The sequence below is a fragment of the Neolamprologus brichardi genome, unplaced genomic scaffold (genome assembly GCF_056152115.1).
Source record: "Neolamprologus brichardi isolate AB-2024 unplaced genomic scaffold, ASM5615211v1 NODE_ptg000033l+_length_6344489_cov_1, whole genome shotgun sequence".
Taxonomy (NCBI): Eukaryota; Metazoa; Chordata; class Actinopteri; order Cichliformes; family Cichlidae; genus Neolamprologus; species Neolamprologus brichardi.
In genome coordinates this window covers 1,572,045-1,597,596 of record NW_028270137.1, presented here as the reverse complement: position 1 = coordinate 1,597,596, position 25,552 = coordinate 1,572,045, and the positions used below count along the sequence as shown (strand labels likewise).

The 25,552-nt window shown below is 43.3% G+C and overlaps 1 protein-coding gene across 1 annotated transcript in view; it reads left to right on the top strand.

Moving 5' to 3' along the window:
- The window catches only part of pcca (propionyl-CoA carboxylase subunit alpha), a 31,343-nt gene extending 10,408 nt beyond the window's left edge, over positions 1 to 20,935 (top strand). Inside the window, exons 8-23 of the mRNA XM_087837438.1 lie at positions 1,376 to 1,412; positions 4,532 to 4,610; positions 5,540 to 5,642; positions 7,108 to 7,202; positions 10,081 to 10,231; positions 10,503 to 10,646; positions 11,897 to 11,971; positions 12,050 to 12,118; positions 13,987 to 14,062; positions 14,145 to 14,358; positions 14,647 to 14,749; positions 17,294 to 17,392; positions 17,727 to 17,780; positions 19,169 to 19,309; positions 20,154 to 20,231; positions 20,650 to 20,935. Of these exons, the coding sequence (XP_087693564.1) occupies positions 1,376 to 1,412; positions 4,532 to 4,610; positions 5,540 to 5,642; positions 7,108 to 7,202; positions 10,081 to 10,231; positions 10,503 to 10,646; positions 11,897 to 11,971; positions 12,050 to 12,118; positions 13,987 to 14,062; positions 14,145 to 14,358; positions 14,647 to 14,749; positions 17,294 to 17,392; positions 17,727 to 17,780; positions 19,169 to 19,309; positions 20,154 to 20,231; positions 20,650 to 20,718 (1,587 nt within the window). The 3' untranslated portion in view covers positions 20,719 to 20,935. The remainder of the gene's footprint in view (positions 1 to 1,375; positions 1,413 to 4,531; positions 4,611 to 5,539; positions 5,643 to 7,107; positions 7,203 to 10,080; positions 10,232 to 10,502; positions 10,647 to 11,896; positions 11,972 to 12,049; positions 12,119 to 13,986; positions 14,063 to 14,144; positions 14,359 to 14,646; positions 14,750 to 17,293; positions 17,393 to 17,726; positions 17,781 to 19,168; positions 19,310 to 20,153; positions 20,232 to 20,649) is intronic.
- Positions 20,936 to 25,552: the final 4,617 nt, after the last annotated feature.

Here is a 25,552-nt window from a genome sequence, read left to right as displayed (position 1 = left end):
ATGGAACTAACCCCCCAGCACTTTGTTCATTCAGTGGTGCTAGTTTGTTAATAAGGTTGGAAACCTGCAGTCAGCTGAGACTGAAGACGTCACCTGGATGAAACGTTTCTCCAACTGAAAATGTCCAGATGAACAGAATCAACCTTCTGGGATTTACTTACCTGGATGATTAAGCACACATCTTATTTTATTAATATTTTTAAAATGTTAGCAGCACAAACGTTGGACATCAATTTTGTTTGATTTGGGTAATGTGGGGGGGCTGGTTGACCTTTTGACCTTTACCTTTTCATTAATATCTTTAAAACAGAAGCAGCACAAACGACAATTTTAGCAGCACAAACCAGCACAAACCAGCACAGTTGATTGACACCCATTTTGTTTGATTTAATTAATGTGGGGGGGCTGGTTGACCTCTGATGACCTCTAGAAAGTTTTATTAATATCTTTAAAATGATAGTAGCACAAACAAAACTTTTTGCAGCACAAACGTTTGATACCACTTTTGTTGGATTTGAAGAAGGTGGTGGTGGGGGGGGCCAACTTCACTCACATAAGCCAAACTGGATTTTTTCCTGCTGCATCTATAGCAAATGTTCATATGTTAATATTTATGGCATATTTTTCTTGTCATTTAAAAAAATTGTGCAATTATTTTGCTGTGCTGTAATGCGATGCAATTACGTTTAACCATTTTAACAATAAAAACCACGACGGTGTTACATTTGAAATTCATGTAGTTCTAAAAAACCAGCGTTTGATCAGCGAAGCTTCTTCAGAAAGTCTTCTTGCACATCACTCTAACCTCTTAATGTTTCAACGCTTGGCTTGATACTCCTCCTCCTCTGCATTCACTTTAGTGTAATGTGTGCAGTCCATTCTGATTCTCACAGAGGTGTTACGAACCTTCATGTTCAGACTGAGGGAGGAATTCAAGTTGGCAAAACCTCATTTTTGGAATTTAAAGATTTTGTCTTTGAATTTTTAACTCCGCGCTTTAAGCTTTAAAGTTCTGAACAGGATGTAAACAGATGATAAAATTCTATTATTCCCTTTGTTGTGAAGATGAAATGTGATTTATTTATCCCCAAAAAGTTGGTTACAGCAGCCAGATCATGAAAAACAACCTAGTAAATATCACAACCCAGAGCTGAGACTTTGATCAGCTGTCTCAGTTAAAATAGGAATCAATTTATTTCTTCAGACTCAAAGTTTGCTTTGCTGATCTGTTGCTCAGCACTTTAATAGTTCTGCAGCTCTTGCAATAAGTGCAGCTGTAGAGGTGATTGCTGCTGTGAACAAACGTCATGTGTTAACAGTAATGGATCCATATATTCATATGTGCATTTGCCCTTTTACTCCTCGCCTGTGTCAGACTGCAGAGGAAGCTGTGAAGATTGCACAGCAGATTGGTAAGTCATCAGTTTTTCTGTGTGCTAAAAGTTTACAGTAAACTTTAGTGATGACAGGAAGAATCTTAGTGAGTTTGTTTACTGCGGACATGATCTCCCACACACGTGTTCCTGGCCCACTCGAGCTGTTTACTCCTATTTCTGATTATTTTTTAAATGTATTTATTTATTTTTGTTGAATTGCTGTCAATCATCACATCTTCATGGAGCTGTTACCAAAAGATAACGCATGGCAATGGTGATTGTATTTATTATGTTGAAAATATCATTGTAGGAAAACTCAATGTGCTAAACACAGAAGCTAAAGATGTAAACGCTGTGCAGGTTTACGATATCTGAAGAGATGGAACAGATGAAAGCAGAGCTCACAGTGTGTGAAGATAAAGAGTCAGTTTTACTCCTCAGTCTTAAAAGGCTGCTGGGGTTTTGCTGAGGATGATGTCTAAGCTAACATCCATCATGGACGACACCTCCCACCCTGCATGAGACTGTACGAGCACCGAGCAGCTCGTTCAGCAGCAGACTTGTGTAGGAAGGACTTTTACACCCACAGTGTAGGAAGGACTTTTACACCCACGGTGTAGGAAGGACTTTTACACCCACGGTGTAGGAAGGACTTTTATACAAACAGTACAAACAGAAGAGCTTCAACAGCATTCCGAGGGAGGCGGGGGACATTGAGTCCGAATGGACCATGTTCAGCGCCTCCATTGCCGAAGCTGCTGCATTGAGCTGCGGCCACAAGGTGGTTGGTGCCTGCCGTGGTGGTAATCCCCGAACCAAATGGTGGACACCAGAGGTGAAGGGAGCCACCAGGCTGAAGAAGTAGTCCTATCGGGCTTAGTTAGCCTGTGGGACTCCGGAGGCAGCCGACAGGTATCGACAGGCCAAGCGGAATGCGGCTCGGGCAGTGGCTGAAGCAAAAACTCGGGTGTGGGAGGAGTTCAGAGAGGCCATGGAAAAAGACTTTCGGACTGCCTCGAAGAGGTTCTGGCAAACCGTCAGGCGTCTCAGGAGGGGAAAGCGGTGCTCTACCTGCACTGTGTATAGTGCTGGCGGAGCGCTGCTGACGTCGACTGAGAAAATTGTCAGGCGGTGGAAGGAATACTTCGAGGACCTCCTTAATCCCACTGACGCGTCTTCCGAGGAGGAAGCAGAGTCTGGGGATGAGGGGAATGACCCGCCAATTTCTGGGGGCGAGGTCACTGAGGCAGTTAAACAACTCCTTGGTGGCAGAGCCCCTGGTGTTGATGAGGTCCGCCCCGAGTTCCTGAAGGCTCTGGACGTTGTAGGGCTGTCCTGGTTGACAGGCCTCTGCAATGTTGCGTGGAGATCAGGGGCAGTACCCGTGGATTGGCAGACCGGGGTGGTGGTCCCCATCTTTAAGAAGGGGGACCGGAGGGTGTGTTCCAACTACAGGGGGATCACACTCCTCAGCCTCCCAGGGAAAGTCTATGCCAGGGTGCTGGAAAGGAGAGTTCGTCCGCTAGTCGAACCTCGGATACAGGAGGAACAATGCGGTTTTCGTCCTGGTCGCGGAACACTGGACCAGCTCTTCATCCTCTCGAGGATACTTGAGGGTGCATGGGAGTTTGCCCCACCAGTCTACATGTGTTTTGTGGACTTGGAGAAGGCATTCGACCGTGTCCCTCGGGGTGTCCTGTGGGAGGTGTTGCGGGAGTATGGGGTGTCTGGCCCATTGCTACGGGCCATTCGATCCCTATACAACCGTTGCAAGAGCTTGGTTCGCATTGCCGGCAATAAGTCGGACTCGTTCCTGGTGGGTGATGGGCTCTGCCAGGGCTGCCCTTTGTCACCGGTTCTGTTCATAATTTTTATGGACAGGATTTCTAGGTGCAGCCAAGTGGCGGAGGGCTTTCGCTTTGGTGGCCTCAGAATCTCATCTCTGATCTTTGCGGATGATGTGGTTCTGTTGGCTTCATCGGGTGAGGGCCTCCAGCTCGCACTGGAACGGTTCGCAGCCGAGTGTGAAGCAGCGGGAATGAGGATCAGCACCTCCAAATCTGAGGCCATGGTTCTCAGCCGGAAAAGGGTGGAGTGCCCACTCCGGGTCGGGGATGAGGTCCTGCCCCAAGTGGAGGAGTTCAAGTATCTCGGGGTCTTGTTCGCGAGTGATGGGAGAAGGACGACAGACGGATTGGGGCTGCAGCTGCAGTAATGCAGACGCTGCACCGGTCCGTCGTGGTGAAGAGGGAGCTGAGTGTAAAAGCGAAGCTCTCAATTTACCGGTCGATCTACGTCCCTACCCTCACCTATGGCCACGAGCTGTGGGTAGTGACCGAAAGAACGAGATCGCGGATACAAGCGGCGGAAATGAGCTTCCTCCGAAGGGTGGCTGGCCTCTCCCTTAGAGATAGGGTGAGAAGTTCGGCCATCCGGGAGGGGCTCAGAGTAGAGCCGCTGCTGCTCCACATCGAAAGGAGCCAGCTGAGGTGGTTTGGGCATCTGACAAGGATGCCTCCTGGGTGAGGTGTTCCAGGCATGTCCCACCGGGAGGAGGCCCCGGGGCAGACCCAGGACACGCTGGAGAGATTATATCTCTCGGCTGGCCTGGGAACGCCTTGGTGTTCCCCCGGACGAGCTGGAGGAGGTGGCTGGGGAGAGGGAGGTCTGGGTCTCTTTGCTTGCTGCTGCCCCCGCGACCCGGCCCCGGATAAAGCGGATGAAGATGGATGGATGGTGTAGGAAGGACTTTTACACCCACGGTGTAGGAAGGACTTTTACACCCACGGTGTAGGAAGGACTTTTACACCCACGGTGTAGGAAGGAGCGCTACCAAAGGACTTTGTGACCAGCAGCTGTCAGACTCTATTACACAGATTAACATAATCTTACTCATCACCTGTTTAATTGACATATCGCATGTTTGTAATTGCTGATACTCATTTGCATCTTGTTTGTACACTGAATATTTCACCAGGATCATTCATACCCCCCTCCCCCCTACACACACACACACACACACTACTATAGGTCTATATTCCTCCTGCTATAAGAGCTGTGTATCACCCACAGCTGTGTAATAAAGGTTCATTCTATTCTGTTCTGTTGTCGACTGTGAAAAATGCACATTTGCAGTTGTTTTGTTTTGTTGCCAGGTTACCCTGTGATGATCAAAGCTTCTGCGGGTGGAGGAGGGAAAGGAATGAGGATTGCTTGGAACGATGAGGAGACGAGGTATTTTACTTGGTCACATGCTCAGTATACACGAGCCCATCAGCTACTCTGTCAGTGCGCCGTGTAGCTGTGGCTGCAGTGTTGCTATCACCAGTGTGTGAATGACTGAATGTAGTGTAAAGTGCTTTGGGGTCCTTAGGGACTAAGTAAAGCGCTATACAAATACAGGCCATTTACCATTTTTAGTAAATACACACTCAATTATGTGTTAAACAAAACGTAGAAGTAATTGTTTTTATTATTACAAGCATTGCTTATGTAGTAATGACTTAAAGTACTCTACCTCAGGTAATACTGTACAGTCTTATATTGCACATATAAGGACTAAAGCTACTGCTATTAGCTCGTACGTCTGCAGCTTATGGAAGATGCTCGTGCTTCTGCTCACATTAGTTAAACTCTTTTGATCTTAAGTAGCTCCAAATACCACAGTTACAACACTATTGCCCCAAACACTGATTCATCCCGTAATTACTATTACACTAGTGGCCAGAAATGTGTCAGTTCAGCTTCAGGTTTGTAGGGTTTTCCATTAGATGGTAGTACCTGCAGGGTCTCCCATTGTAATGATGTTGTTTTGGCAGCGTTGCTTTAATGACCCCAAGCAAATGGTACTCCACTGTAATGGAAAACAACCAGAACACTGTGGAGTGGGTGCTAGTGGAAAAGAGGTTATATTATATGAACTTTGTAAGCGACACATTAAACAGTCCAGGTCTTCCTTTTTGTTTTGTCCCCGTGTGTTTTACAGACGTCTGTCGTTAGTCAAAATCACCTGTTATTGCTAAAGTTATTCATTCAGCTCCTTGTGCTCTAAACTGAAGCTTATTTACTTACTTCACTGTTTTTCCTGATGTTACTTGTAGACCAATGGAAAGTCTGTATTTGCTCTTTAAAGCTGCTGTGATCTGTGGGTGTGCTGTTAACAGGGAAGGTTTCCGGTTCTCATCGCAGGAGGCGGCATCCAGCTTTGGAGACGACAGGCTGCTCATTGAGAAATACATAGACAACCCCAGACATATAGAGATTCAGGTATATCGACTGTCTGCACTGATCTCCTTTAACTTTGATGGATGAATGAAAGCCAAAAGAACGAGCGCAGGTGACTCTTTGATTCCTAAACTCCTCGTCTCAGCTCTAGATTCACTGAAACAAACTTCATGACTGTCGGTTCAGTCGAGTCGAGAGGAGGCTGTTTCCTAACAGCTCTCACAAAACGCCATCTCAGGATGCACCACGCAAACAAGCTTGAAGAGTCAGAAGGTCACACTGTGAGTCAGACATGCAGTAGGCCCGCACTAATAAGACCGTGACAGTAAAGCGTAGCCTGACGACTCTGCCTCTCTGCTGAGACTGCAGACGGGAGGCAGAGGCTGTGTCCCAATTCAGGGTCTGCAGCCTTAAAGTACGCAGTCTCAACGATCCTCAAGGGCCGCGTACTTAAAGACCGCTAAGGCCGGAAGTGCGAGGCTTGTGAAATGGGACGATCTAGCCTCGTCGCGCTGCCCAGGTTGCCTAGCAACCATGATACTAACAGCTGGAAACGTTTCATACAGCTTTGTTTGACAGAAATGAAGGAGAAAATCTTTTGTTCATTTGTTTGTTTGTTTCTACATGAGCTTTGATCATTCTCTGATTAAGCTCAGCTATTGAACGACGTATATTTTAAAGTAAAGGCTTTAAAACCAAGTTAGTACAAACGTCACTAATGTCACATAACTTTGCCGACATGTGGCCAACAGGAATGTTTTAATGTTCTTCCTTATTAAACATTTGCACATAAATAAGTGACATAATATTCAGTACTTACTTAAAGTTTACTCTTCGGCCGCTCCGCTTCTGCCGTCTGCGGCAAAATTATCCACACCCACCGCCACGCTATGAATTGTGGGATATGTTGGGCCACGAAGTCTACACCGCCACGTCCTTAAAATTCAGGGAAATGAAGGACGCATTTGAGGGCCGCATTTCGAGCAGCCTTTGAATTGGGACAGCCTTTGTTGCGTCGCTGTGACGTAATTGGCCTTAAAATGCGGCCTTTAAGGCTGCAGACCCTGAATTGGGATACAGCCTGAGTTTGGCTGAATCCAGCCTGAAAGGTTCGTAGGTCACAGCCGACCACTCTGAGTGACAGGTTCTGATGTGGGCTCAAACTATTGGATCCCAGTGCCCTGCCCTAAATTAACAGTGTTGGTTTTTACCAAAATCATTAAAACATAATATTTGTTATTATGCAAAATAGGAAAACACATGATTATTGTTTGACTCAGATGCTGAAGGGTTTTCTTGCTTTCCTGAAGAGAAACATGATTTTTTTTCTAAAGGTCACTGTACCAGCTCACGTTTGAGGATCTAAGTGTGAATTTAGTGTTTGTTTGTTTTTAATAAAGTTTTTAGATTTTAAAGAATAATTTTCTGGATTTAGTGACAGATGCTCTAACATGCAGGCATGTTCAGTGTAAACCACATAGTGTGTTGATTTGAAAACCTGTTTCAGGTGTTGGCTGATAAACATGGAAATGCTCTGTGGCTCAATGAGAGGGAGTGCTCCATCCAGAGGAGGAACCAGAAGGTAGTGGAAGAGGCGCCCAGGTTAGTGAGACGTAGTTATTTGTTTCTGTAAAGAACCCACGACAGAGCCGACCACGTCTTTATTGACTTGGTTGTTGTTCACGACTCAGTCGGCTGCAGCTTTCCAGCTCACAGCCCGACTCGCGTCACAACGACGATGTACTGACAGACAGCGCAGCCTTTGTGCCGGCGAGGCGTGATTGCAGGTTCCGCGCAGGTGCGTCCATCTTCCCTGCAGCGGCATTGCAGACCACGCCCCACCACAGCTTCAAATGGACATAGAGCAAGTAAATAGTAAACAAACTGGTTGTTATATGGCGCTTTTCTGCTCACTCAAAGTGCTTTAATTAGTTTTTACTAATTAGTCAATTAGTAAAACATGGAGATGAAACATGGGGAGATCAAAATCTTGTCATTAAATGTCAGCGGTCTGGGAAACTTAAGGGTTAGAATTATGACTGAACTAAGAAAGGACACAGATAAACATCCTACAGGAGACCGTTTATCATGAACACAACACGGGGAAAAGAAATGGTTTTAACAATATCTACTAGAGCTCACATAGCAAGTCAAGGAAAAGAGCAGCAGCGGTACTCGTAGCTAACACACTAAGATTTCCTCCCATAGTCATGTCGACTATGGGCTGCATTAAAAGCAGTGATATGGGGTCAAATATTTCCACTTTCAAGCAATCTTATAAAAGAGAAAATAACAGAATATATACATCTACAAGAAGATCTGAAACAGGCAGAATAAAGCCACAAAAGAAAAAACAAAGAAAACATCAACATACTTTCATTATTTTAACTGGATTTTAAATAATGAAAGTACTCCCCCTGCTGGAAGGAAGCTGTCATTACCGTACTTCCCAAACCAAGAACAAACACGAAATATGTCAAAATTAAAGAGCAATCACTATCCTGAGTGTAGAGTATAACACATATACCTCTGTAATATCAAACGGGGTTTGTAAGGCGCAGACAAACATGAGACAATATGAGGAGCACATTACATGTAATACAGAGAATACAAGTGAATCAAACATCAGCTGCCTGGATCCGTTTAGACGCAGAAAAATCATTCGACAAAGTTAATAATCTATTTAACATTAGGAGGATTTTGATTTAATGAAAAGGCCATTCAGTGCATTAAAGCGATTTATAAAAATCTCACAGCTGATTCAAACGAATGGCTCAACTGAAAGATTCCACTTGGATTAGACAAGAAACTCAATCACAGGAAGAGAAATCAATCAACAGACTCATACAGCTTGTTCGTGGATGATATTATGATATATCTTTTAAAATAAACAGTGCAATGCTTCATGAAATCCTTTTGAATCACTAAAATACCCTCAGGGCAACAGAACTAAAAATACACCAAAGCTGTATGAAGCAAACTAAGACTTGGCAGGATGGTCGACCTGCCTTTAGTGCCGAACTAGGCTCCATAAAAATGAATATCACAGCTACTGTTCTTATCTCTATTTAATTTCAATTCAATTATATTTTATTACAGCAAATCACAGCAACAGTTGCTTGAAGCTGCTTTATATTGTCAGGTAGACCCAACAATACTACATACAGAGAAAAACCCAACAATCATATGAACCCTGTGGGCAAGCGCTGTGGCGACAGTGGGAAGGAAAAACTCCCTTTTAACAGGAAGAAACCTCCGACAGAACCAGGCTCAGGGAGGGGCGGGGCCATCTGCTGCAAGGTTAAGGGAGGAAGACAGAACAAACACCCAGTGCATCATGGGAAAGCCCCCAGCAGCCTAGGCCTATTGCAGCATAGCTAACAGAGGATTCGGGGTCACCTGCTTTTTCAAAAGGAAAGTTTGAATCTTGAAAGTAGAGATAGTGTCTGTCTCCTGAATCCAAACTGGAAGCTGGTTCCACAGAAGAGGGGCCTGAAAACTGAAGGCTCTGCCTCCCATTCTACTTTTAAATACTCTAGGAACAACAAGTAGGCCTGCAGAGCGAGAGCGAAGTGCTCTAATAGGGTGATATGGTACTACAAGGTCATTAAGACATTATTTGACACTTCTGTAAGCCTACTTTGGTTTCACTTTTGTTTTTCTTCCAAAGCTTTTTAGAGGCTGCATCTGCGGCTGCTTCCCCTGTACATGGAGCTGTTATTTTGGTCTTTGTGCAATCCATAGTTGTATTTTTTACTGTTTGATAGTTTGTTTTGTGTGTTTTATTTTTAAATGTGTTTAGAGCCAAATTAAGAAAACACATAGCAAGCTGAGTTCTTGCTTTCCTGCCCACATTAGTCTGGTTTAGTCGCACACACACACACACACACACACACACACACACACACACACACACACACACACACACACACACGGTCTGTTTTTAATCATGACTGAGTGTTACAGAACTGTGCATTGAATCAAGTCGAATCATTCAAAATAATAACATCTATTGTACTTTATTTTGATAGTCTTTAAAGGTTTTTAATTTTAACAGGATGGGCAATAGCCTCGTTAATTATAATTAATTTCCTTCCTTCCTCTTTTTCTTCTTTGATATTGACTTCTCATTGTGTCCCTGACTAATTTGCTGTTCCTTTGGCATATTTGCTCAGAGTTTTGTTCCTTTCACTCGTGCCCTTACTTTAGTTTGCAGGGAAGCAACGTGGTCCTCACAGATCAGCCTGTGACTCCCGGAGGAGTCCTTTATCTCCTCATCTCTCCCACAGCTGCCATAACGCTGTTGTTTTAGCCTGTATGATGGAGCGAAGCAGCAATCACGTGTAAAATAATCAGCAATAAAACACAGATTTTTAATTTTGCTCTTTAATCATTTGCAATGGAAGGTGGCTGGAAGACTGGAGCTGTTTGTTTTTGTTTCAGTGAAATGAGTTTGAGTTTGTGTGTCGTGTCCATGCAGTACGTTCCTGGACCCAGTCACACGACGGGCAATGGGTGAACAAGCAGTCCAACTAGCCAGAGCTGTGCAGTACTCCTCTGCTGGGACTGTGGAGTTTCTAGTGGATTCTAAGAAGAACTTCTACTTCCTGGAGATGAACACACGACTACAGGTTCAGTTACATTTTATTTATTTATGACAAACAGTTGCCTCGAGGCGCTCGAGGTCACCTGATCCAGCCCTAACTATATGCTTTATCAAAAAGGAAAGTTTGAACCCTTCTCTGAAAACTGGAGAGGGTGTCTGTCGGCCCTCACAGGGAAACTAAAACTAAAGAGAGCCTGCTGTTGCTACACCCGAGCAGAGTTTGACCCCGACAGTCTTAGTGGCTGGTTTGAGCTGAATCCTGTCTGTACTTCATAAACTGTTTATTTTTGCTCCAGGTGGAGCATCCAATCACAGAGTGCATCACCGGCCTGGATCTGGTGGAGCAGATGATCAGGGTTGCCAAGGGTTACCAACTGCAGCACACCCAGGAAGATATCCCAATAAATGGCTGGGCCATTGAGTGCCGCGTCTATGCAGAGGTGTGTGTGTGTGCGTGTGTGTGTGCGTGTGCATGTGCGTGTGCGTGTGTGTGTGTGTGTGTGTGTGTGCACCTGTAATGGTAACTGAGATCACATGAACTTACTCGTTCACTTTAATCACACAGCTTTGCAAACATAGTTGAAATTACAGCACATAAAATATGACGATGATCCCAACACTCTGTTTAAAAAATGTATTTTGCTAAAGTCGGGACTGCAGAAAATATAAAAGCAATGCAATAATTAAAAAATAATTTAAAGCCTTTATTTAAAGACAGCATCTTTTTTTTGTTTTATTTTATTTACATTCAGTCAAACTTGTCGTTGCTCATCGTCCATTAACATTGAAAATTCTCCCACCCTTCCCTCCCCTCAGGTTAAGAGTTTGGGTGTCATACTTGATAATACTCTCTCATTCCAGTCTCACATTAATTACATAACCCAGTCTGCTTACTTCCACTTACGTAATATTAACCGACTCCGCCCCTTCCTTACTCCCCATGCTGCTGCCATCCTTGTCCATAGTCTCATTACATCCCGTATTGATTACTGTAATTCCCTCCTATTTGGTCTCCCTAAAAAGTCCCTTCATAAACTCCAACTTCTTCAAAATTCTGCAGCTCGGATCATAACCCGTACTCCGTTAAGTGCTCATATTACCCCATTTCTTCAGCAGCTTCACTGGTTGCCCATAGAAACCAGGATAAACTTTAAAATCTTACTTCTCACGTTCAAATGTGTCCATAAATCTGCTCCTTCTTATCTGTGTGACCTGCTCCATATCACCACTGTTTCCCGCCCTCTCAGATCATCATCTGCTACTCATCTTACCGTTCCGTCCTCACACCTTATCACTGTGGGGAGCAGAGCTTTCAGTCGCTCTGCTGCTCGGCTCTGGAACTCTCTTCCTCCTGCACTAAGAAATATTGACACCCTTTCCGTATTTAAGACACAGCTCAAAACACACCTGTTTAGACTGGCTTACTCGCTTTAATGCTGATTTTATCTGTTGTCACGCTCTGTTTTGTAATTTTAACTTATTTTATGTATTTTATGACTATTGTTCCTTTTATTAATTGTGTTTTTTGTAAGGTGACCTTGGGTTTCTGAAAGGCGCCCTCAAATAAAATGTATTATTATTATTATTATTATTATTATTATTATTATTATTATTGTCCGCCGACAAAATCATTTCTGAGTGAAACACGAATAAAAGTAAAAACACCCAAAAATCCTGTTTCCTCTGGTAGGATCCTTACAAGTCTTTCGGTCTTCCCTCCATTGGACGCCTGTGTCAATACCAGGAGCCACTCAACCTTGACAAAGTGAGTCGATCAGTTTTCTTTTTAAACACACAGTCTGCCGGATGCTGTCGTTTCCTGGCTCACTCTGCTTTCCTCCAGGTGCGTGTAGACAGCGGCATTCAGGAGGGAAGTGACATCAGCATCTACTATGATCCCATGATCTCCAAGGTCGGTGATGTATTGGATACAAATGTAACCATTCAGCTCCAAAGTTTATTTGTATCAGATCTTTGAAGGAGGTCGGTGCTTCACAGGTGACTGTTGATACGACGGCTGTCGCAAACGCCCGTTACATCCTGGGCCAGATTAGTAAAAGTCCTCTTTTTGTCACCGTAAACAAGCTTCTTTGTTTTCTACATTTAATCCTGACCAAAAAAGATAAATACAATGATAAAAATGAAAAGGTTGGGCGATGTCAGTCGTGCACGTTAACGGCACTCAGTCAGGCCTTCAGTAAGAGTCACGACATCATGATGCCAGAGGTCAGACAGCTCTCAGCTCATAGGATGCAACAGAAGTCGGTCACTTACAGCAACCAAGGTTTGTAGAGGAGCATCTCTGAATGCACAACATGTCGACCCGTGAAGCAGATACAGCAGCAGACGACCACGCCACCAACACTGCACAAAGCTGAACAGTGTTCCCTGGTCTGTGTGTGCTGGACCGAGCTTGTTTAAGCCTGGGGGGATATTTTATTGGCAGTCTTTGGGCCTCTTAGCACCACCCGAGCATCATTTAAACACCACGGCAACCCGAGTGTTGTTGCTGACGATGTCCATCCCTTCATGAACGCAGTGAACCATCTTCTGTGGGCGAGTTATCCTGCTGGAAGCAATCGTGTCACCAAGCTCGGATCATCTCTGGCTACGTCCACACGTACACGGGTATTTTTGAAAACGGAGATTTTCCGTTTTCGTTTTAAAAAATAATCCCGTCCACAGGTAAAGGCAGAAATGAAGGAAAACGCTGCTAGGAACATGCCAAAGCAGCAGGTGGCGCTATATTCCTAACCGTGCAGAAATGTTGGCCAATCAGAAGTCTAGAAGCCTCGGTGGGAAAAAGTAAACAAAGCTGGGGCATAGAAGCAGAACCGAGTCGTATGTGTGGAGGGACAGTAACTGTGTGTGTATATGTAAGCATTTAAACACTGCAGAGACAATTAACAGTAACAGTATTGTAGAAATTCATTTCACCGAAACAATAACGCTGTGACGTCAAAAAAGGCGCACACCTTTGACGCTGCATTTTCTGCGTTTTCTCCGTTTTTCTCGTCCACACGTAAATGCAAAAACAGAGTTTTTAAAAATCTCCGTTTTCAGTGACCAAAAACGTCGTTTACGTGTGGACGAAAGGTGCAAACGCATAGAAAAATCTGCGTTTTAAAAAAAAAGAAAAAAAAAAAAGAAAAATCTGCGTTTTCAAAAATACCCGGGTACGTGTGGACGTAGCCTCAGTCTGGTGTCTTGAATATGAAGATGAGCTCGCTGCACTCAGATGAGCTCCACGCTCATCAGGTCTCAGCCCAGCAGATGTGGTGAAATGGGAGATCACATGATGCTGTTGTGTCAGTGCGGACCAAAATCTGAGGATTGTTTCCAGCACCTCGTTGAATCTGAGGACACAGTGGGTGAGATGGGGTGTTTGTAGAGCAGGTCGTCTACTAATCAGAAGCTTGGTATCCTCGGTCAAGATACTGAACCGCAAGTTGCTCTTGACACGTTCATCAGAGTCTGGTGTTGTTTAAAAAGAAAAAGTGCTTGTATAAAGATTCTTATTTAGCACGTTTCTGCTCTCAGTACTCAGCCCTCGAACAGGAATTGTGCTCATCACTTAATATACCAACGTGCACGCGTATCCAGGAATTAAACACTTACATTAAATCAGTGCATGTGTTTAAAAGGAAACGGGTGCTCGGTGAGAGTGCAGGTGCCCATTCTCAGTTATGGGATGTTCTGTTAGTGACGATTCACAGCAGCTCCTGATGACTTGACTGGTTCAATAATAACATATTAATATTCTCTGATATCAACTTGTAGCTGATCACCTACGGAGCTACACGAGCTGAAGCTCTCGGTAGGATGGAGGAGGCTCTGGATAACTACGTGATCAGAGGTGGAGTACATGTTCGTAGTCTGTCACTAAAACAACATTTGTTGGGTTTTATTTCTCTAAAGTTGGATCGCTTTCTTTCCAGGTGTGACCCACAACATTCCTCTCCTGCAAGAAATCATCACTCATCCTCGCTTTGTCTCTGGTGACATCAGCACCAACTTCCTCCCAGAGGTTTACCCTGATGGCTTTAAGGGCCATCAGCTAGAGGCAGCTGCAAAAAGGGAGCTGTTGGCATCAGCAGCAGTGCTCTACATCGCTGCTGAGCTCCGTTCAGCAAAGGTCCTCAGCACCCAGAGGTGAATGTACTTGTTGTTTGGTGCTACGTGATGGGATTCTGGGGAGAGAGTAATAGGGCTGGAATTGTCTCCTAAATCACAGTGCAGTCAATCACGGTTCAGCCTGAGGGGACTGGTGTTTATGGTTCTGATAATAAAGCACATTATTATTAAAATTAACTTTTAGCACGTCTGACATCTATAGATCCGAACCATTATTCTGTGTCCCATCTGTCAGTTATGGGCTCACTGCATTAGCTCAGGAGCAGCGACGAGGCCTCGGTTAAAGAAGCAGTTTGTTCATTTCAGGGTGGCCTCCACTCCTGTGGAGCGCAGCCACTGGGAGCTGTGTGTGGAGCTGGGCGAGGAACGCCAGGATGTGCAAATCAGCAAATCGGGAACCGTTTATACTGTGAGTATTAAAGCACATCTGTTCTCGTTCATTCGTGCTGCACTAGAAAGCTGAGAAAAGGACAAACGTAAGTAGTGAATGCACAGCAGATGGCCCCGCCCCTCCCTGAGCCTGGTTCTGCTGGAGGTTTCTTCCTGTTAAAAGGGAGTTTTTCCTTCCCACTGTCACCAAAGTGCTGCTCATAAGGGGTCATATGATTGTTGGGTTTTTCTCTGTATGTATTATTGTGCAGCTTGAGGCGACTGTGGTTGTGATTTGTGTAAATAAAACTGAATTGAGTTGTGAGCAAACACAGACGTGTTAAACAGACGGGCAGGTTGATACCAGCAGCCTGTTCCAGGTCCTGATTTAGCCTTCTGTAAAAAGGTGATGCCTGTCTGGATGATATAACGTTATTTTCTGTTCCTTTATCATTTTACTAACTCGTTGACTCTTGTTTGTGAAGAAGAATAATGTGTGGTGTGTACAGGAGCTCCATCTGTACTGTAAGTGCAGTGATAGAGAAAACCCAGCACACTATCAACAGCACTCGGTGAGGAAAAGCTCAGACAGGAGCTGCCGTCTGCTGTGACTGGTTGGCTGAGAGGGGAACTGATGGGTACAATGTGTGTATACACCTGGGGAGGGAAGTGCTCCAGTCTGAGCCCACAGCAGCATTACTGAGAGCTGGATCACATGACCCTGATCCATGGTGACTCCTAACGAGGCTTTATGAAAAAGGAACGTTTTAAGCCTAATATCAAGACTGAGATGGTGTCAGTCTCATCAGGCCACACTGGGAGTTGGTTCCACGGTGGGTCTGATTACATGTTATTGCTAGTTAAAGTCCTCTAACTCAGCTTGGCTACAGAGCTGGCGTTGTCCTCTTAGTGATGAGGGGAGACGTCCCAGTTTAGGTTGGGTTTGTTTGTTCATCTAGATTTAAAAAACAAACTATTTTCCTGGCTTTCCACTCCACCGTACAAAATGTCTGCTTTTAATGCACATTTAAAAATGATACCAAGGAGTCAAACTTCTATCCAGTATGCAGTGAGGAAGTAATACTGCTAACATGATAACTGACCTCTGTGGGAGCAAAGTTTATCTACACTGTGTCGGGAGACAGAAACAGAGCATAGAAAAAAGTGCTTTTGCAAATGGGAGTAAATGGGTGAATGAGGCAAGTTACAAAGAGTAGAGAAGAGCTAAATAAGAAGCAGCACGTTCACACAGCAGGTCGAAAATAATCACTGCTTTAAATTCAGTTACTTGACCTTTTACGTAGAAACGGAGCCGTGAGGCGAGCAGGTGAAAGGGTGTGTCTAATAAAATGGCAGGTGAGTGTATTTGACTGCAGATTAAGTTTAATATGAATTTAAAGATTAGTTAATAGGAATTCAAGAATTTGTCTTGATTGGAAAGCTGTTGGTGATCATCAGAAGTCCCGATTCATTCAGATAATAACACAACAGTGTGAGTAGGGATGGGTATCGTTTAGGTTTTATCCGATACCGGTGCCAAACCGGTACTTTTGAACCGGTGCTTAAAGAATGGAGAACACAAAATTGGTCCAAAAACCTCTCATGTTTAGCTGTTTTTTTGTAAAAAGATAACAATGTTAGCCTTTTCTGCAGCTATGGGGCATATATGGTATCACTCTTGGCTGGAAGCAGTGCTTAAACAATGGAAAAAACACAAACTTTGTCCAAAAACCTCTCATGTTTAACTGTTTTCCACTTTTTCTTTGGTCATTTTAGCCTTTTTGTCCAGGGTGAAGGGAGTATCTGCCATCAAACAAGAAGACAGCTGCATGTAGCTATGATGATGTTTGCTAGTTCACCTTACATGCATTAATGTAATAACGTGGTTAGCCTACTCAACGTAAATTACACACGAACAACATGAAGCTACTCACGCAGAGAAGAACGGCTGCTGCTGCATCATCATCCTCATCATTTCTGCTACACTGGCAGGGCTAGGGGCCAGGACTCTCCTCTTCGGGTTTTTGGGGGATGTTGCTAACTCCGGGTCGATAACAGGCACCACACCCGCAGTAGATGTGCTCGGTGTGAGGTCTCGCAGCAAGCTATCAAATACGGCGCATTTCTCAGCTTTTAAAAAAACGCTATGCGTCGCCAGGTGTTTAATCAGATTTGAGGTGTTACCTCCTTTGACAGTATCACAGTATCAGCTTAAAGCACTTGTTGCAGCTGCTGAGTTTGCATCTTTTGCTGTGAAGTACAGCCAGACTTTGACCGCTTCACCTTGGGCATTTTTAATCTGTAGCTCTGCTCTAAAAGAACGTACGTACCTGGACCCGCCTACTATCCTCGGAAACGTAAAATGATTGGCTAGAATCTAAAGTGTATCACAGCTCAGGAAAAAAAAGCACCGAAATAAAGCAATAAAGTAGTAACCAGACCGCTGCTTTTCGGTCTGGTTACTACCTTTTATGTCAGAACCGGTGCCATCATGGCTCCAGATATCGGTACCCATCCCTAAGTGTGAGCATTGTGTGATGTGAAAGAGTGGCTCTCCAGTTAGACTGTGTTAATGTGTCTGCAGGTGGAGATAGATGGAGCGAAGGTGGAAGTTTGGGGAGCATTGAATCTGGCCTCCCCACTGCTGCCACTCACAGTCAACGGCACACACAGAACGCTACAGGTAACACAGCTGTTGGTAAAAAGACTTGATTGGAGCCATGGTGATGTGGTGGAAACGTGGTAAAACCAAAAAAGTGGCATGCAGCTTCCTTCTACCTGAAGATATTCCCTTGGATGATGGTGGAGAAAGAGCACTGTCTGTCTGTGGTGCAGCTTTTATCAGTGCGTTCAGTCACTTCCTGTCTGACCCTCTGAAGACGCAGCAAGCTTTTTAAACTGGGGGCCACGGCGTCTTGGCAGAACAAATTTAGAACAGAAATGTGCTAAACTCACCAGTAACAACAAAATAATGATGTCAGCTGTAATACAGATGATGTATTCTCTCTTTTTTCTAGTGCCTTTCCAGAGATGCTGCAGGAGTGATTGTCCTACAGTACCTGGGCACTTTGGTAAGACTGAATAATTCAAAATGTAGGCGAGTGTCTGGAAGCTAACTGATAACCACAGGATGTAACGTTTGATCAGGTGAAAGAGATGCTGGAGAAACCTGGTGTATGCAAAAGTATAGTGAGGGTGTGCTGGGAACATCTGGCAGTGGCTCCAGTCTCAGACTCGTCTGTTCCCACCATTAAAGAGTTGTGATTGCATTCAGAGTCGGCTCGGGACATCGATTCCTGCGACCGTGGTCCACACCTCCATTGCTGAAGCTGCCACAAGGTTGTCGATACCTGTCATGGTGCTAATCCCAGAATCAGAAACTGGATGAGTGTTACTGAGCTTGGTTAGCTTGTAGGGCTCCAGAGGCAGCTGTCAGCAGGTAGAGCATCTACTAATCTGAAGGTTCAGTCCATGGCTGCTCCAGTTTGTATGCCAGATATCCTTGAGCAAGACACGAACCCAAAGTTGCTCTCCGATGCATCCACTCATGAATGAGTGAACGAGGCATGTTGTATTAAAGTGCACTGCGAGCATAGGAAAGAACCAGCAGACGGTGGTTCCTCCGTTTAAGTAAAGGGGATCACACTCCTCAGCCTCCTAAAGAAAGTCTGTGCCAGGGTACCGGAGGAATCCATCTGTTAGTCGAACCAGGATTCAGGAGGAACGATGCAGTTTTGCAGACCACGCCCCGCCACACACATTAACCTGGTAAAATACATATTTAGGCAGAATTTTGCAAATATCTATTTTTTAGCAGCATAGTGCTTTTTTTCAATTACTTTTTAAAAGTCAGGTCAAGGAGATATGGGGGGGGGGGGCTCACAGCAGTTTTAGTTTGCTGGATCATTTTAGTTCAGCTTTCTTTTGTTATATTTCTTTAAGAGTTCAAAATGTGTTAATTACATAAATAAAATGTAATTTTCTCTGTAGCTTCATGGATTTCATAAACGACACACTTTAATAAAATGGCTCTTTGGGTCGTAAAGGTCGCTGACCCCTGCCCCAACCATTATTAGCTTGACTTGGTCTGTACAAGTTAATATAATAAAATCCTTTTACTTTATTTCAGTTTAAACCCTGTGATTGATCAACAAATCTGAACTCAGTAATAGCTTCATCTTGGAGTCTGTCGCCTGCAGCAGGCTGTGGAAAAGCTCATGTCCTCAGACTGTTTTGCTTAGTGTTGGATAGCTGAGGAGTGCTAGCCACCGCTGGTTTCCAAGTACCTGAGCTGGACCCCAGGATGCTCATAATGCATCATAGATAAATCTGCATGTGTGTGTATATATATATATGTTTTTTTTGTGTGTTGGATCAGAAGAACTTTCCATGTTATTGATATATTGCAGTGCCACACCTCCCACTGTTCCCCATACGCTTCTTTTTCTTGTAAATATAGTTTAAGGTTCGAGTTCTGTCCAAGCTGGCTGCAGAGTTGAACTCCTACATGCCAGAAAAAGTTTCAGAGGACACGAGCAGCATCCTGCGTTCACCGATGCCGGGAACAGTTGTGGCCGTATCTGTCAAACCTGGAGATACGGTAACACATTCAATATGTACACGTCATTTAAATGCTGTTTAATGAGCTCATAATGGGGGGAAAAGCCTGCTGTAGTTGACATGTTGCTGGTGAGACTGTGCAGATGTGCAGAAATGATTAAGATTCAACATTATTTTAATTCTTAATCATAGAATCAAAGTTGAAGTTGGTGAGTTGTTGAATGCAGCCTGTGAATGTATTTTGACATTTCATGTTCTTATATATTCATAGATCAGAGTCATTGAATGTTGTTGGGCCTTATTTTAAATGGACCACAGAAAACCTTTATTTTTTTTCTCCCTCTGCAATCACACCAAACTCAGTTTTATCTGTTTAATCCATGTTTTTATCTTCAGTTCACTCACATTACTCTGTCAGGTCTCATAATTGTCCATGTTAATATTATTCATATTCCTCAGAAACTGGCGATGCTGCCCATCTTTCACTACCAGCGTAATGCTTAAATGAGGTTGAGCACCCTGTGTATGAATGGGTGAATGAGGCATGTTGTCTAAAGAGCTTTGACTGCTCAGGTAAAGTAGAAAAACACTGTAAGAGCAGGTCCAGTCACCACTGGGAACAGAGCCAGGAGATTGGGCCAATCAGTGAAAAGGAAGGAAAACCATTATTAATAAAATGCCATCAGTTTGTCACAGGAAACATTTGGAGTCTACGTCGCTGCTCGTAGGTGGCAGCCTGAGCTTCAAATAAATCTCTTGAATATGTGCACGTTGACAAATGGAGCACAGAAGGCAGCAGGAGTAGCTTTTAGTCATCTTATCCCTTCTTAAACATTTAAATTTACAGTTAAGCCATAGCTTTTACACACTCTGTTTTCTTTTAGGTTGCAGAAGGTCAGGAGATTTGTGTAATTGAAGCCATGAAGATGCAGAACAGTTTGACTGCTGTCAAGCAAGCGAAGGTAACAGGAGATGTGACAGTTACTCCCATCACTAGATTTCAGTAGTATTATCTAGGTCGGGGGGTCAAACTCCGGTCCTCGAACCATGGTTCCTGCTGCAACACACCTAAATAAAATTAATATGTGATTAGCAAGACTCTACAGTGACCTGACTGCATGCTGAGGAGGCAACCCCTAACCCTACTCAAGTAAATTTAAATATATATTTATATAAGTAAATGTTTTTAGAAAAATGTACTTCTAAAAGTTTGTTTATTGCACTCATGAGCTGCTGTAACAGGAAGTCTGGACAGACATCGGCCCTGAAAGACTGGAGTTTGACACCCGCGATCCAGAGCACAGAGTTTAAGTGGTGTGTTTCTAAAACTGTAAATGCACTATTTAAAGTTTGTGTTTGACTACACGTGTGTCCTCACAGGTTAAGAGTGTCCACTGTAAGCCGGGGGAGACTGTGGGGGAAGGAGACCTGCTCGTGGAGCTGGAATAAAACATGATCTGTTCCCTTTGACATGTGACTTGTGTGAACTGGGACAGATGGAGTTGAACTGTGTCACAATGTTGGTGTCTTTGATTCAGCTGACTGTTCCAATTACTCTGTTGTACTTAGGTTTTACTGCTTAATAGATATTGTTGTTGGTAGGCCAAACATTGAAATTTGGATGAACTGACTGACAAAAATAAACAAACTTTTCCAAATAAAATAACTTTCAGTTTTTGTTTTTCTTCACACACAACAGTCGCCTCAAGGCACTTTATATTGTAAGGTAAAGACCCAACAATAATACAGACAAAACCCAACAATCATATTTTCCGCTTTGAGCAAGCACTTTGGCGACGGTGGAAAGGAGAAATTCCCTCTTAACAGGAAGAAACCTTTGGCGGGGCCATCTGCCATGATTGGTTGGGTGTGAGAAGTAAGCAGGACAACGACACGCTGTGGAAGAGAGGCAAAGATTAATAATTATTGTAGAGTGGTGTATACAGTACTAGTGATGTTCGATTCGTGAACGAATCGTTCAATACTCGAGAATCACTTTACTGACTCGTGAATCATGATTCACAAGCCCAACTGACTCACTGACTCATCCCTGTTGCTGTTAGCAAACTAATTCCATTAGTAGAAATATATCTAGCTTATAATTAAAATTTTTGGGGGGGGGGGGGGGGGACAACAGCCAGTTTCTTAACAAAAGCATTTCTGCTCTGAACTGGAAGAAAAAACCCTGAGTAGAAGCTCACATCAAGAAAATAGCTCCTTGATTCACAGTAGCATCGCTCTGCTAACATGCTAACAGCACATTTGAGCTACTCACCCCCTCCCTCCTGTGCTGAATAGTAAGCGTAAGCGAATCACTCAGGACTCACTCACCCCCTCCCTCCTGGCTCACAGCTTCTTCTTCTTCTTGGTTGGTAACCAATGTTAAGGCACATTACCGCCCCCTGGCTCACAGCTCAGTGGACATTTAGATGAGAAAATATATATTTGACACATTTAAGGAAAATACTAATAAAATACAAATAAACAAAATAAATGTTTATTAAGCAATTTTGATGGGAAATTGCTTAATTTTAGAAAATTTTTTGCTCTATAAAATAGTTTTGTTTTTGTTTTTAGAATCATTCATCTTAGCAGTAGGATTTACATGAAAAGAGAAACAAATTAAGTTTGAGTGAAAATGTAAATTTTTTGCACTCTCTGGTCAACTGACTCAGTGAATCAAATGACTCAAAAAACCCGATTCACTTTGGTGAGTGACTCATTAAAACTCAATTCAGTAAAAAGAATCAAATTTACCATCACTATAGAGTACACAGTAAGTGAAATAGAAACACAAACTGGGATTTGATTCAATAGAAGAGGAACCTGGAACCTAAGCTAAGGGTTGTTTCCCATTCTAATTTTAAATACCCCAGGACCCACAGATAAGCCTGCATCTGTATGCAATGATACAGTACAATGAGCTTTTTAAGATAAAAGTGACAGTAGTCCAGCCTGGAAACCAAGCTAGGAAGCTAGGAAGAATGATTAATGTAAACAGAATTGGTCCTAGCACTGAACCCTGTGGAACTCCATAATTAACCTCAGTGTGTGAAGAGGACTCTCCATTTACATGCACAAATTCGAGTCTATTAGATAGATATGATACAAACCACTGCAGTGCAATACCTGTAATACCTACAGCATGTTCTAATCGCTCTAACAGGATATTATGGTCAACAGTATCGAACGCTGCACTAAGGTCAAGAAGGACAAGCACAGAGATGAGTCCACTGTCAGAGGCCATAAGAAGATCATTTGTAACCTTCACTAAAGCTGTTTCTGTGCTGTGATGAACTCTGAAACCTGACTGAAACTCTTCAAATTCCTGCATTCCTTGTAGGGTTAAAGGTTTTAACTGTGCCATTCTGAGGGGGTTTCAGTTGTTAATGTCCACTGTGGTCTGCGACTTTTTGGGGATTTTTTTAAATCCTATAATGTGATGTGAAAGGTAGACCATTTGACATGTTTTGGAAACATTACTGGGGTAACAGATTACTTCTATGAAACAATCGCGTAAGATCACTTGGTGATGGTGGAAGAGAAACATCTCAAACAATTTTTATTGCATCGAGAATGTTGTGATCAGTTAAACCTTTAAACCAGTGTGTTGTAGATCGAAACATTTCTGAGTGCAATAATTGTAGTTGATGACCTTTGGTTTGTGTCCAAAGATATAACAATACCCTGCCTTTCCAAAAACAAGGTTAATAGCTCTTTGTGAATCACTTTTAGATACTCATCTAAATTGTGTTTTTCTACTGTGTGTTTCCTTTTTTTAAGGAGACACTGCAGAGGATGCTGAGTCATGCCAGGGTTCCAGCTAATAACTGTTAATCATCTTAGTGTAGAAAATGCTGTTTAACTGGATTATCTTTGTTTGTTTTTAATGTAACTAAATAAAAGGTAACATCAGAAGTCTGTTGCTCTGGTAACTGGAACAGGAACCTTGTTTCTCTCATTTCAAGGTTAACAACCTCTGAATTTTCATCACTCGTGGTCTCAGGGAGGTCTGAAGTTGTTTGTAGTGTCTGAACATGTTCAGGTGAGTAAATACAACAAAAAGCTCTGAATCCTGTGGCAAAAGTGAGGAACCTTGAAGGCAGGTGGCCTCTAAAGGCCTCTGTGCAAACCAAGATGTGAAGGATGTCTGAATAGGATCTAAGTTCATCCTGTTCATGTGGACGTTTTCAGTGGGAGAAACGTTTCACTCATCAGGAGACATCTTCAGTCTCAGCTGACTGCAGGTTTCCAACCTTATAAACAGCACATTTGCACAATGATTGAAACCAGCTCCACTGACTAACAATGGACTACCATTCACAGCTTTCTGAGTACATAGTGAGTACATTAAAGTACTCTTAAGGTTAAGAGGGGGGACAAAATAGACAATTATTTTAGGTGATGTACTCAAAGCTGTGTTTCTGTTTCCAGCAGACAGAACCTTTGGCGATGTGCAACAATCAGAGCAAACAGTATATTTAGAGGACGTCTGGAAACAAACACAGAGCCGTTTCCTTGTTGAGAATATTGAGCATTACAGTCGAGGTTAGACGCGTGATTATCCTCTTATTAGGGATTTTGTCTTTGTCCAGTAGCACGTGGGAACATGTGTATCATTTTCTGTTGTAACCCACAAACTAAACGGTAATGTGCCCACACGCATCTTTCACTTTTTCACGACAGTAAAACATCACAAGTCCGGTTATTTGAAACAATCACTGGATCCGCTCTCGGCACCTGAAGTTGTTCTTGGGGAAGCAGAACAAAGCGGGTCGCTGGGCAGCCGTGTTGAAAATCAGCATCGTCCCCTTGCAGCAAGAAGGTCTAATTTCCTGGCTGGCGTGGCCGTTTCTTTGCCATGTTTACGTGTTCTCCTTATGCCTGTGCTATATGGTTATAATAAGGTCCAACAGGTCACAGCTACAACTCTAACAGCTCTGCAGTGTTTTATGGGGACAGACCTTGCTGACGCCTAAATGTTTTGCCCAGAACCAGCAATTGTGTTTCAGTAAATAAAATTTACTGGCATCTGCTTCCCATAAAGGGACACAAATAATATTTCACATTCACACATCTGGACATTTCAGAGTGGTCAGTTAACCCAACATGCATGATTTTAGACTGAGTGAACCCATGTAGGCATGTAAGGAGGAGGACTCCCTTACTATCTTTATTTGTATTATAATTTGTACAGCACTTTATTTAGCACAGCGATTTAACCATAGGTTTGCACATCAGTAACATTTGCACACAAGAGGTTTAATCATTTATTGAATATTTATTGAGTATTTTAATAATTAGCAGGTAGCCTTTTGTTCCGGCTCCTGCACGGCTGCTCCTCATCAACAAATGTGGTGGTTGTCAGTGCGGAGGAAAGAATTGTTACTGGGAGCAAATAAGGCCCAGTATGAAGGAGAACTAATGCACGTGTGTGCAAAGTCTAACGTACTGCAAAGAAGTAGCTGCTGAGCCCAGATAGCAAGGAGACATTGAACAGATGTTGATTTTCCATCTGAACCATCAGAATCGTCAGGATTGAAATGTCAACACAAAACCAATGTTGAAACAACATTGAAATACTGATGAAACCTGACACTGACATTGAAATAACATTGATTCACTGTTGTTCTGTCATCCTTGATTGTTGATCTATTTATAGTTGACAAGGTGACAACAATCACGTTGAAGAACCATCGATTTATGGTTGAGTGGGAAATTAAAGCTGCTACCACTTGGACTATTCCATAGGAAAGACAGGTGAGTAATCTCATCACCTCTGTGTCCTCTCCAGGATGTTTGGGCAAATGTTTCGGGGTCCAAACACCATTTAAAAGTTCCGGGAGAGGCAGAGGGAGCGTGGGGAATCTTTGTGCATGGGGTTTTTGGTGTTTCCTGAATAAATATTAAATATTTATTTAATAAAATGGTGTATTGTAGAACAGCGGTCTCCAACCTTTTTTGCGCCACGGACCGGTTTATGCCCGACAATATTTTCATGGACCGGCCTTTAAGGTGTCGCGGATAAATACAACAAAATAAAACTAGTACCAGTACCAAAAAAAAGAAGATTCATTCATAACACACCTGAAACCCTGAAAACTATACATTTCACACCTGAGCCTCAACTCTTGCGGCCCGGTACCAAACGACTCACGGACAGTGTTGGGGAGTAACGGAATACATGTACCGCCGTTACGTATTTAAAATACAAAATATGAGTAACTGTATTCCGTTACAGTTACCGTTTAAAAAGGTGGTATTTAGAATACAGTTACTTTGT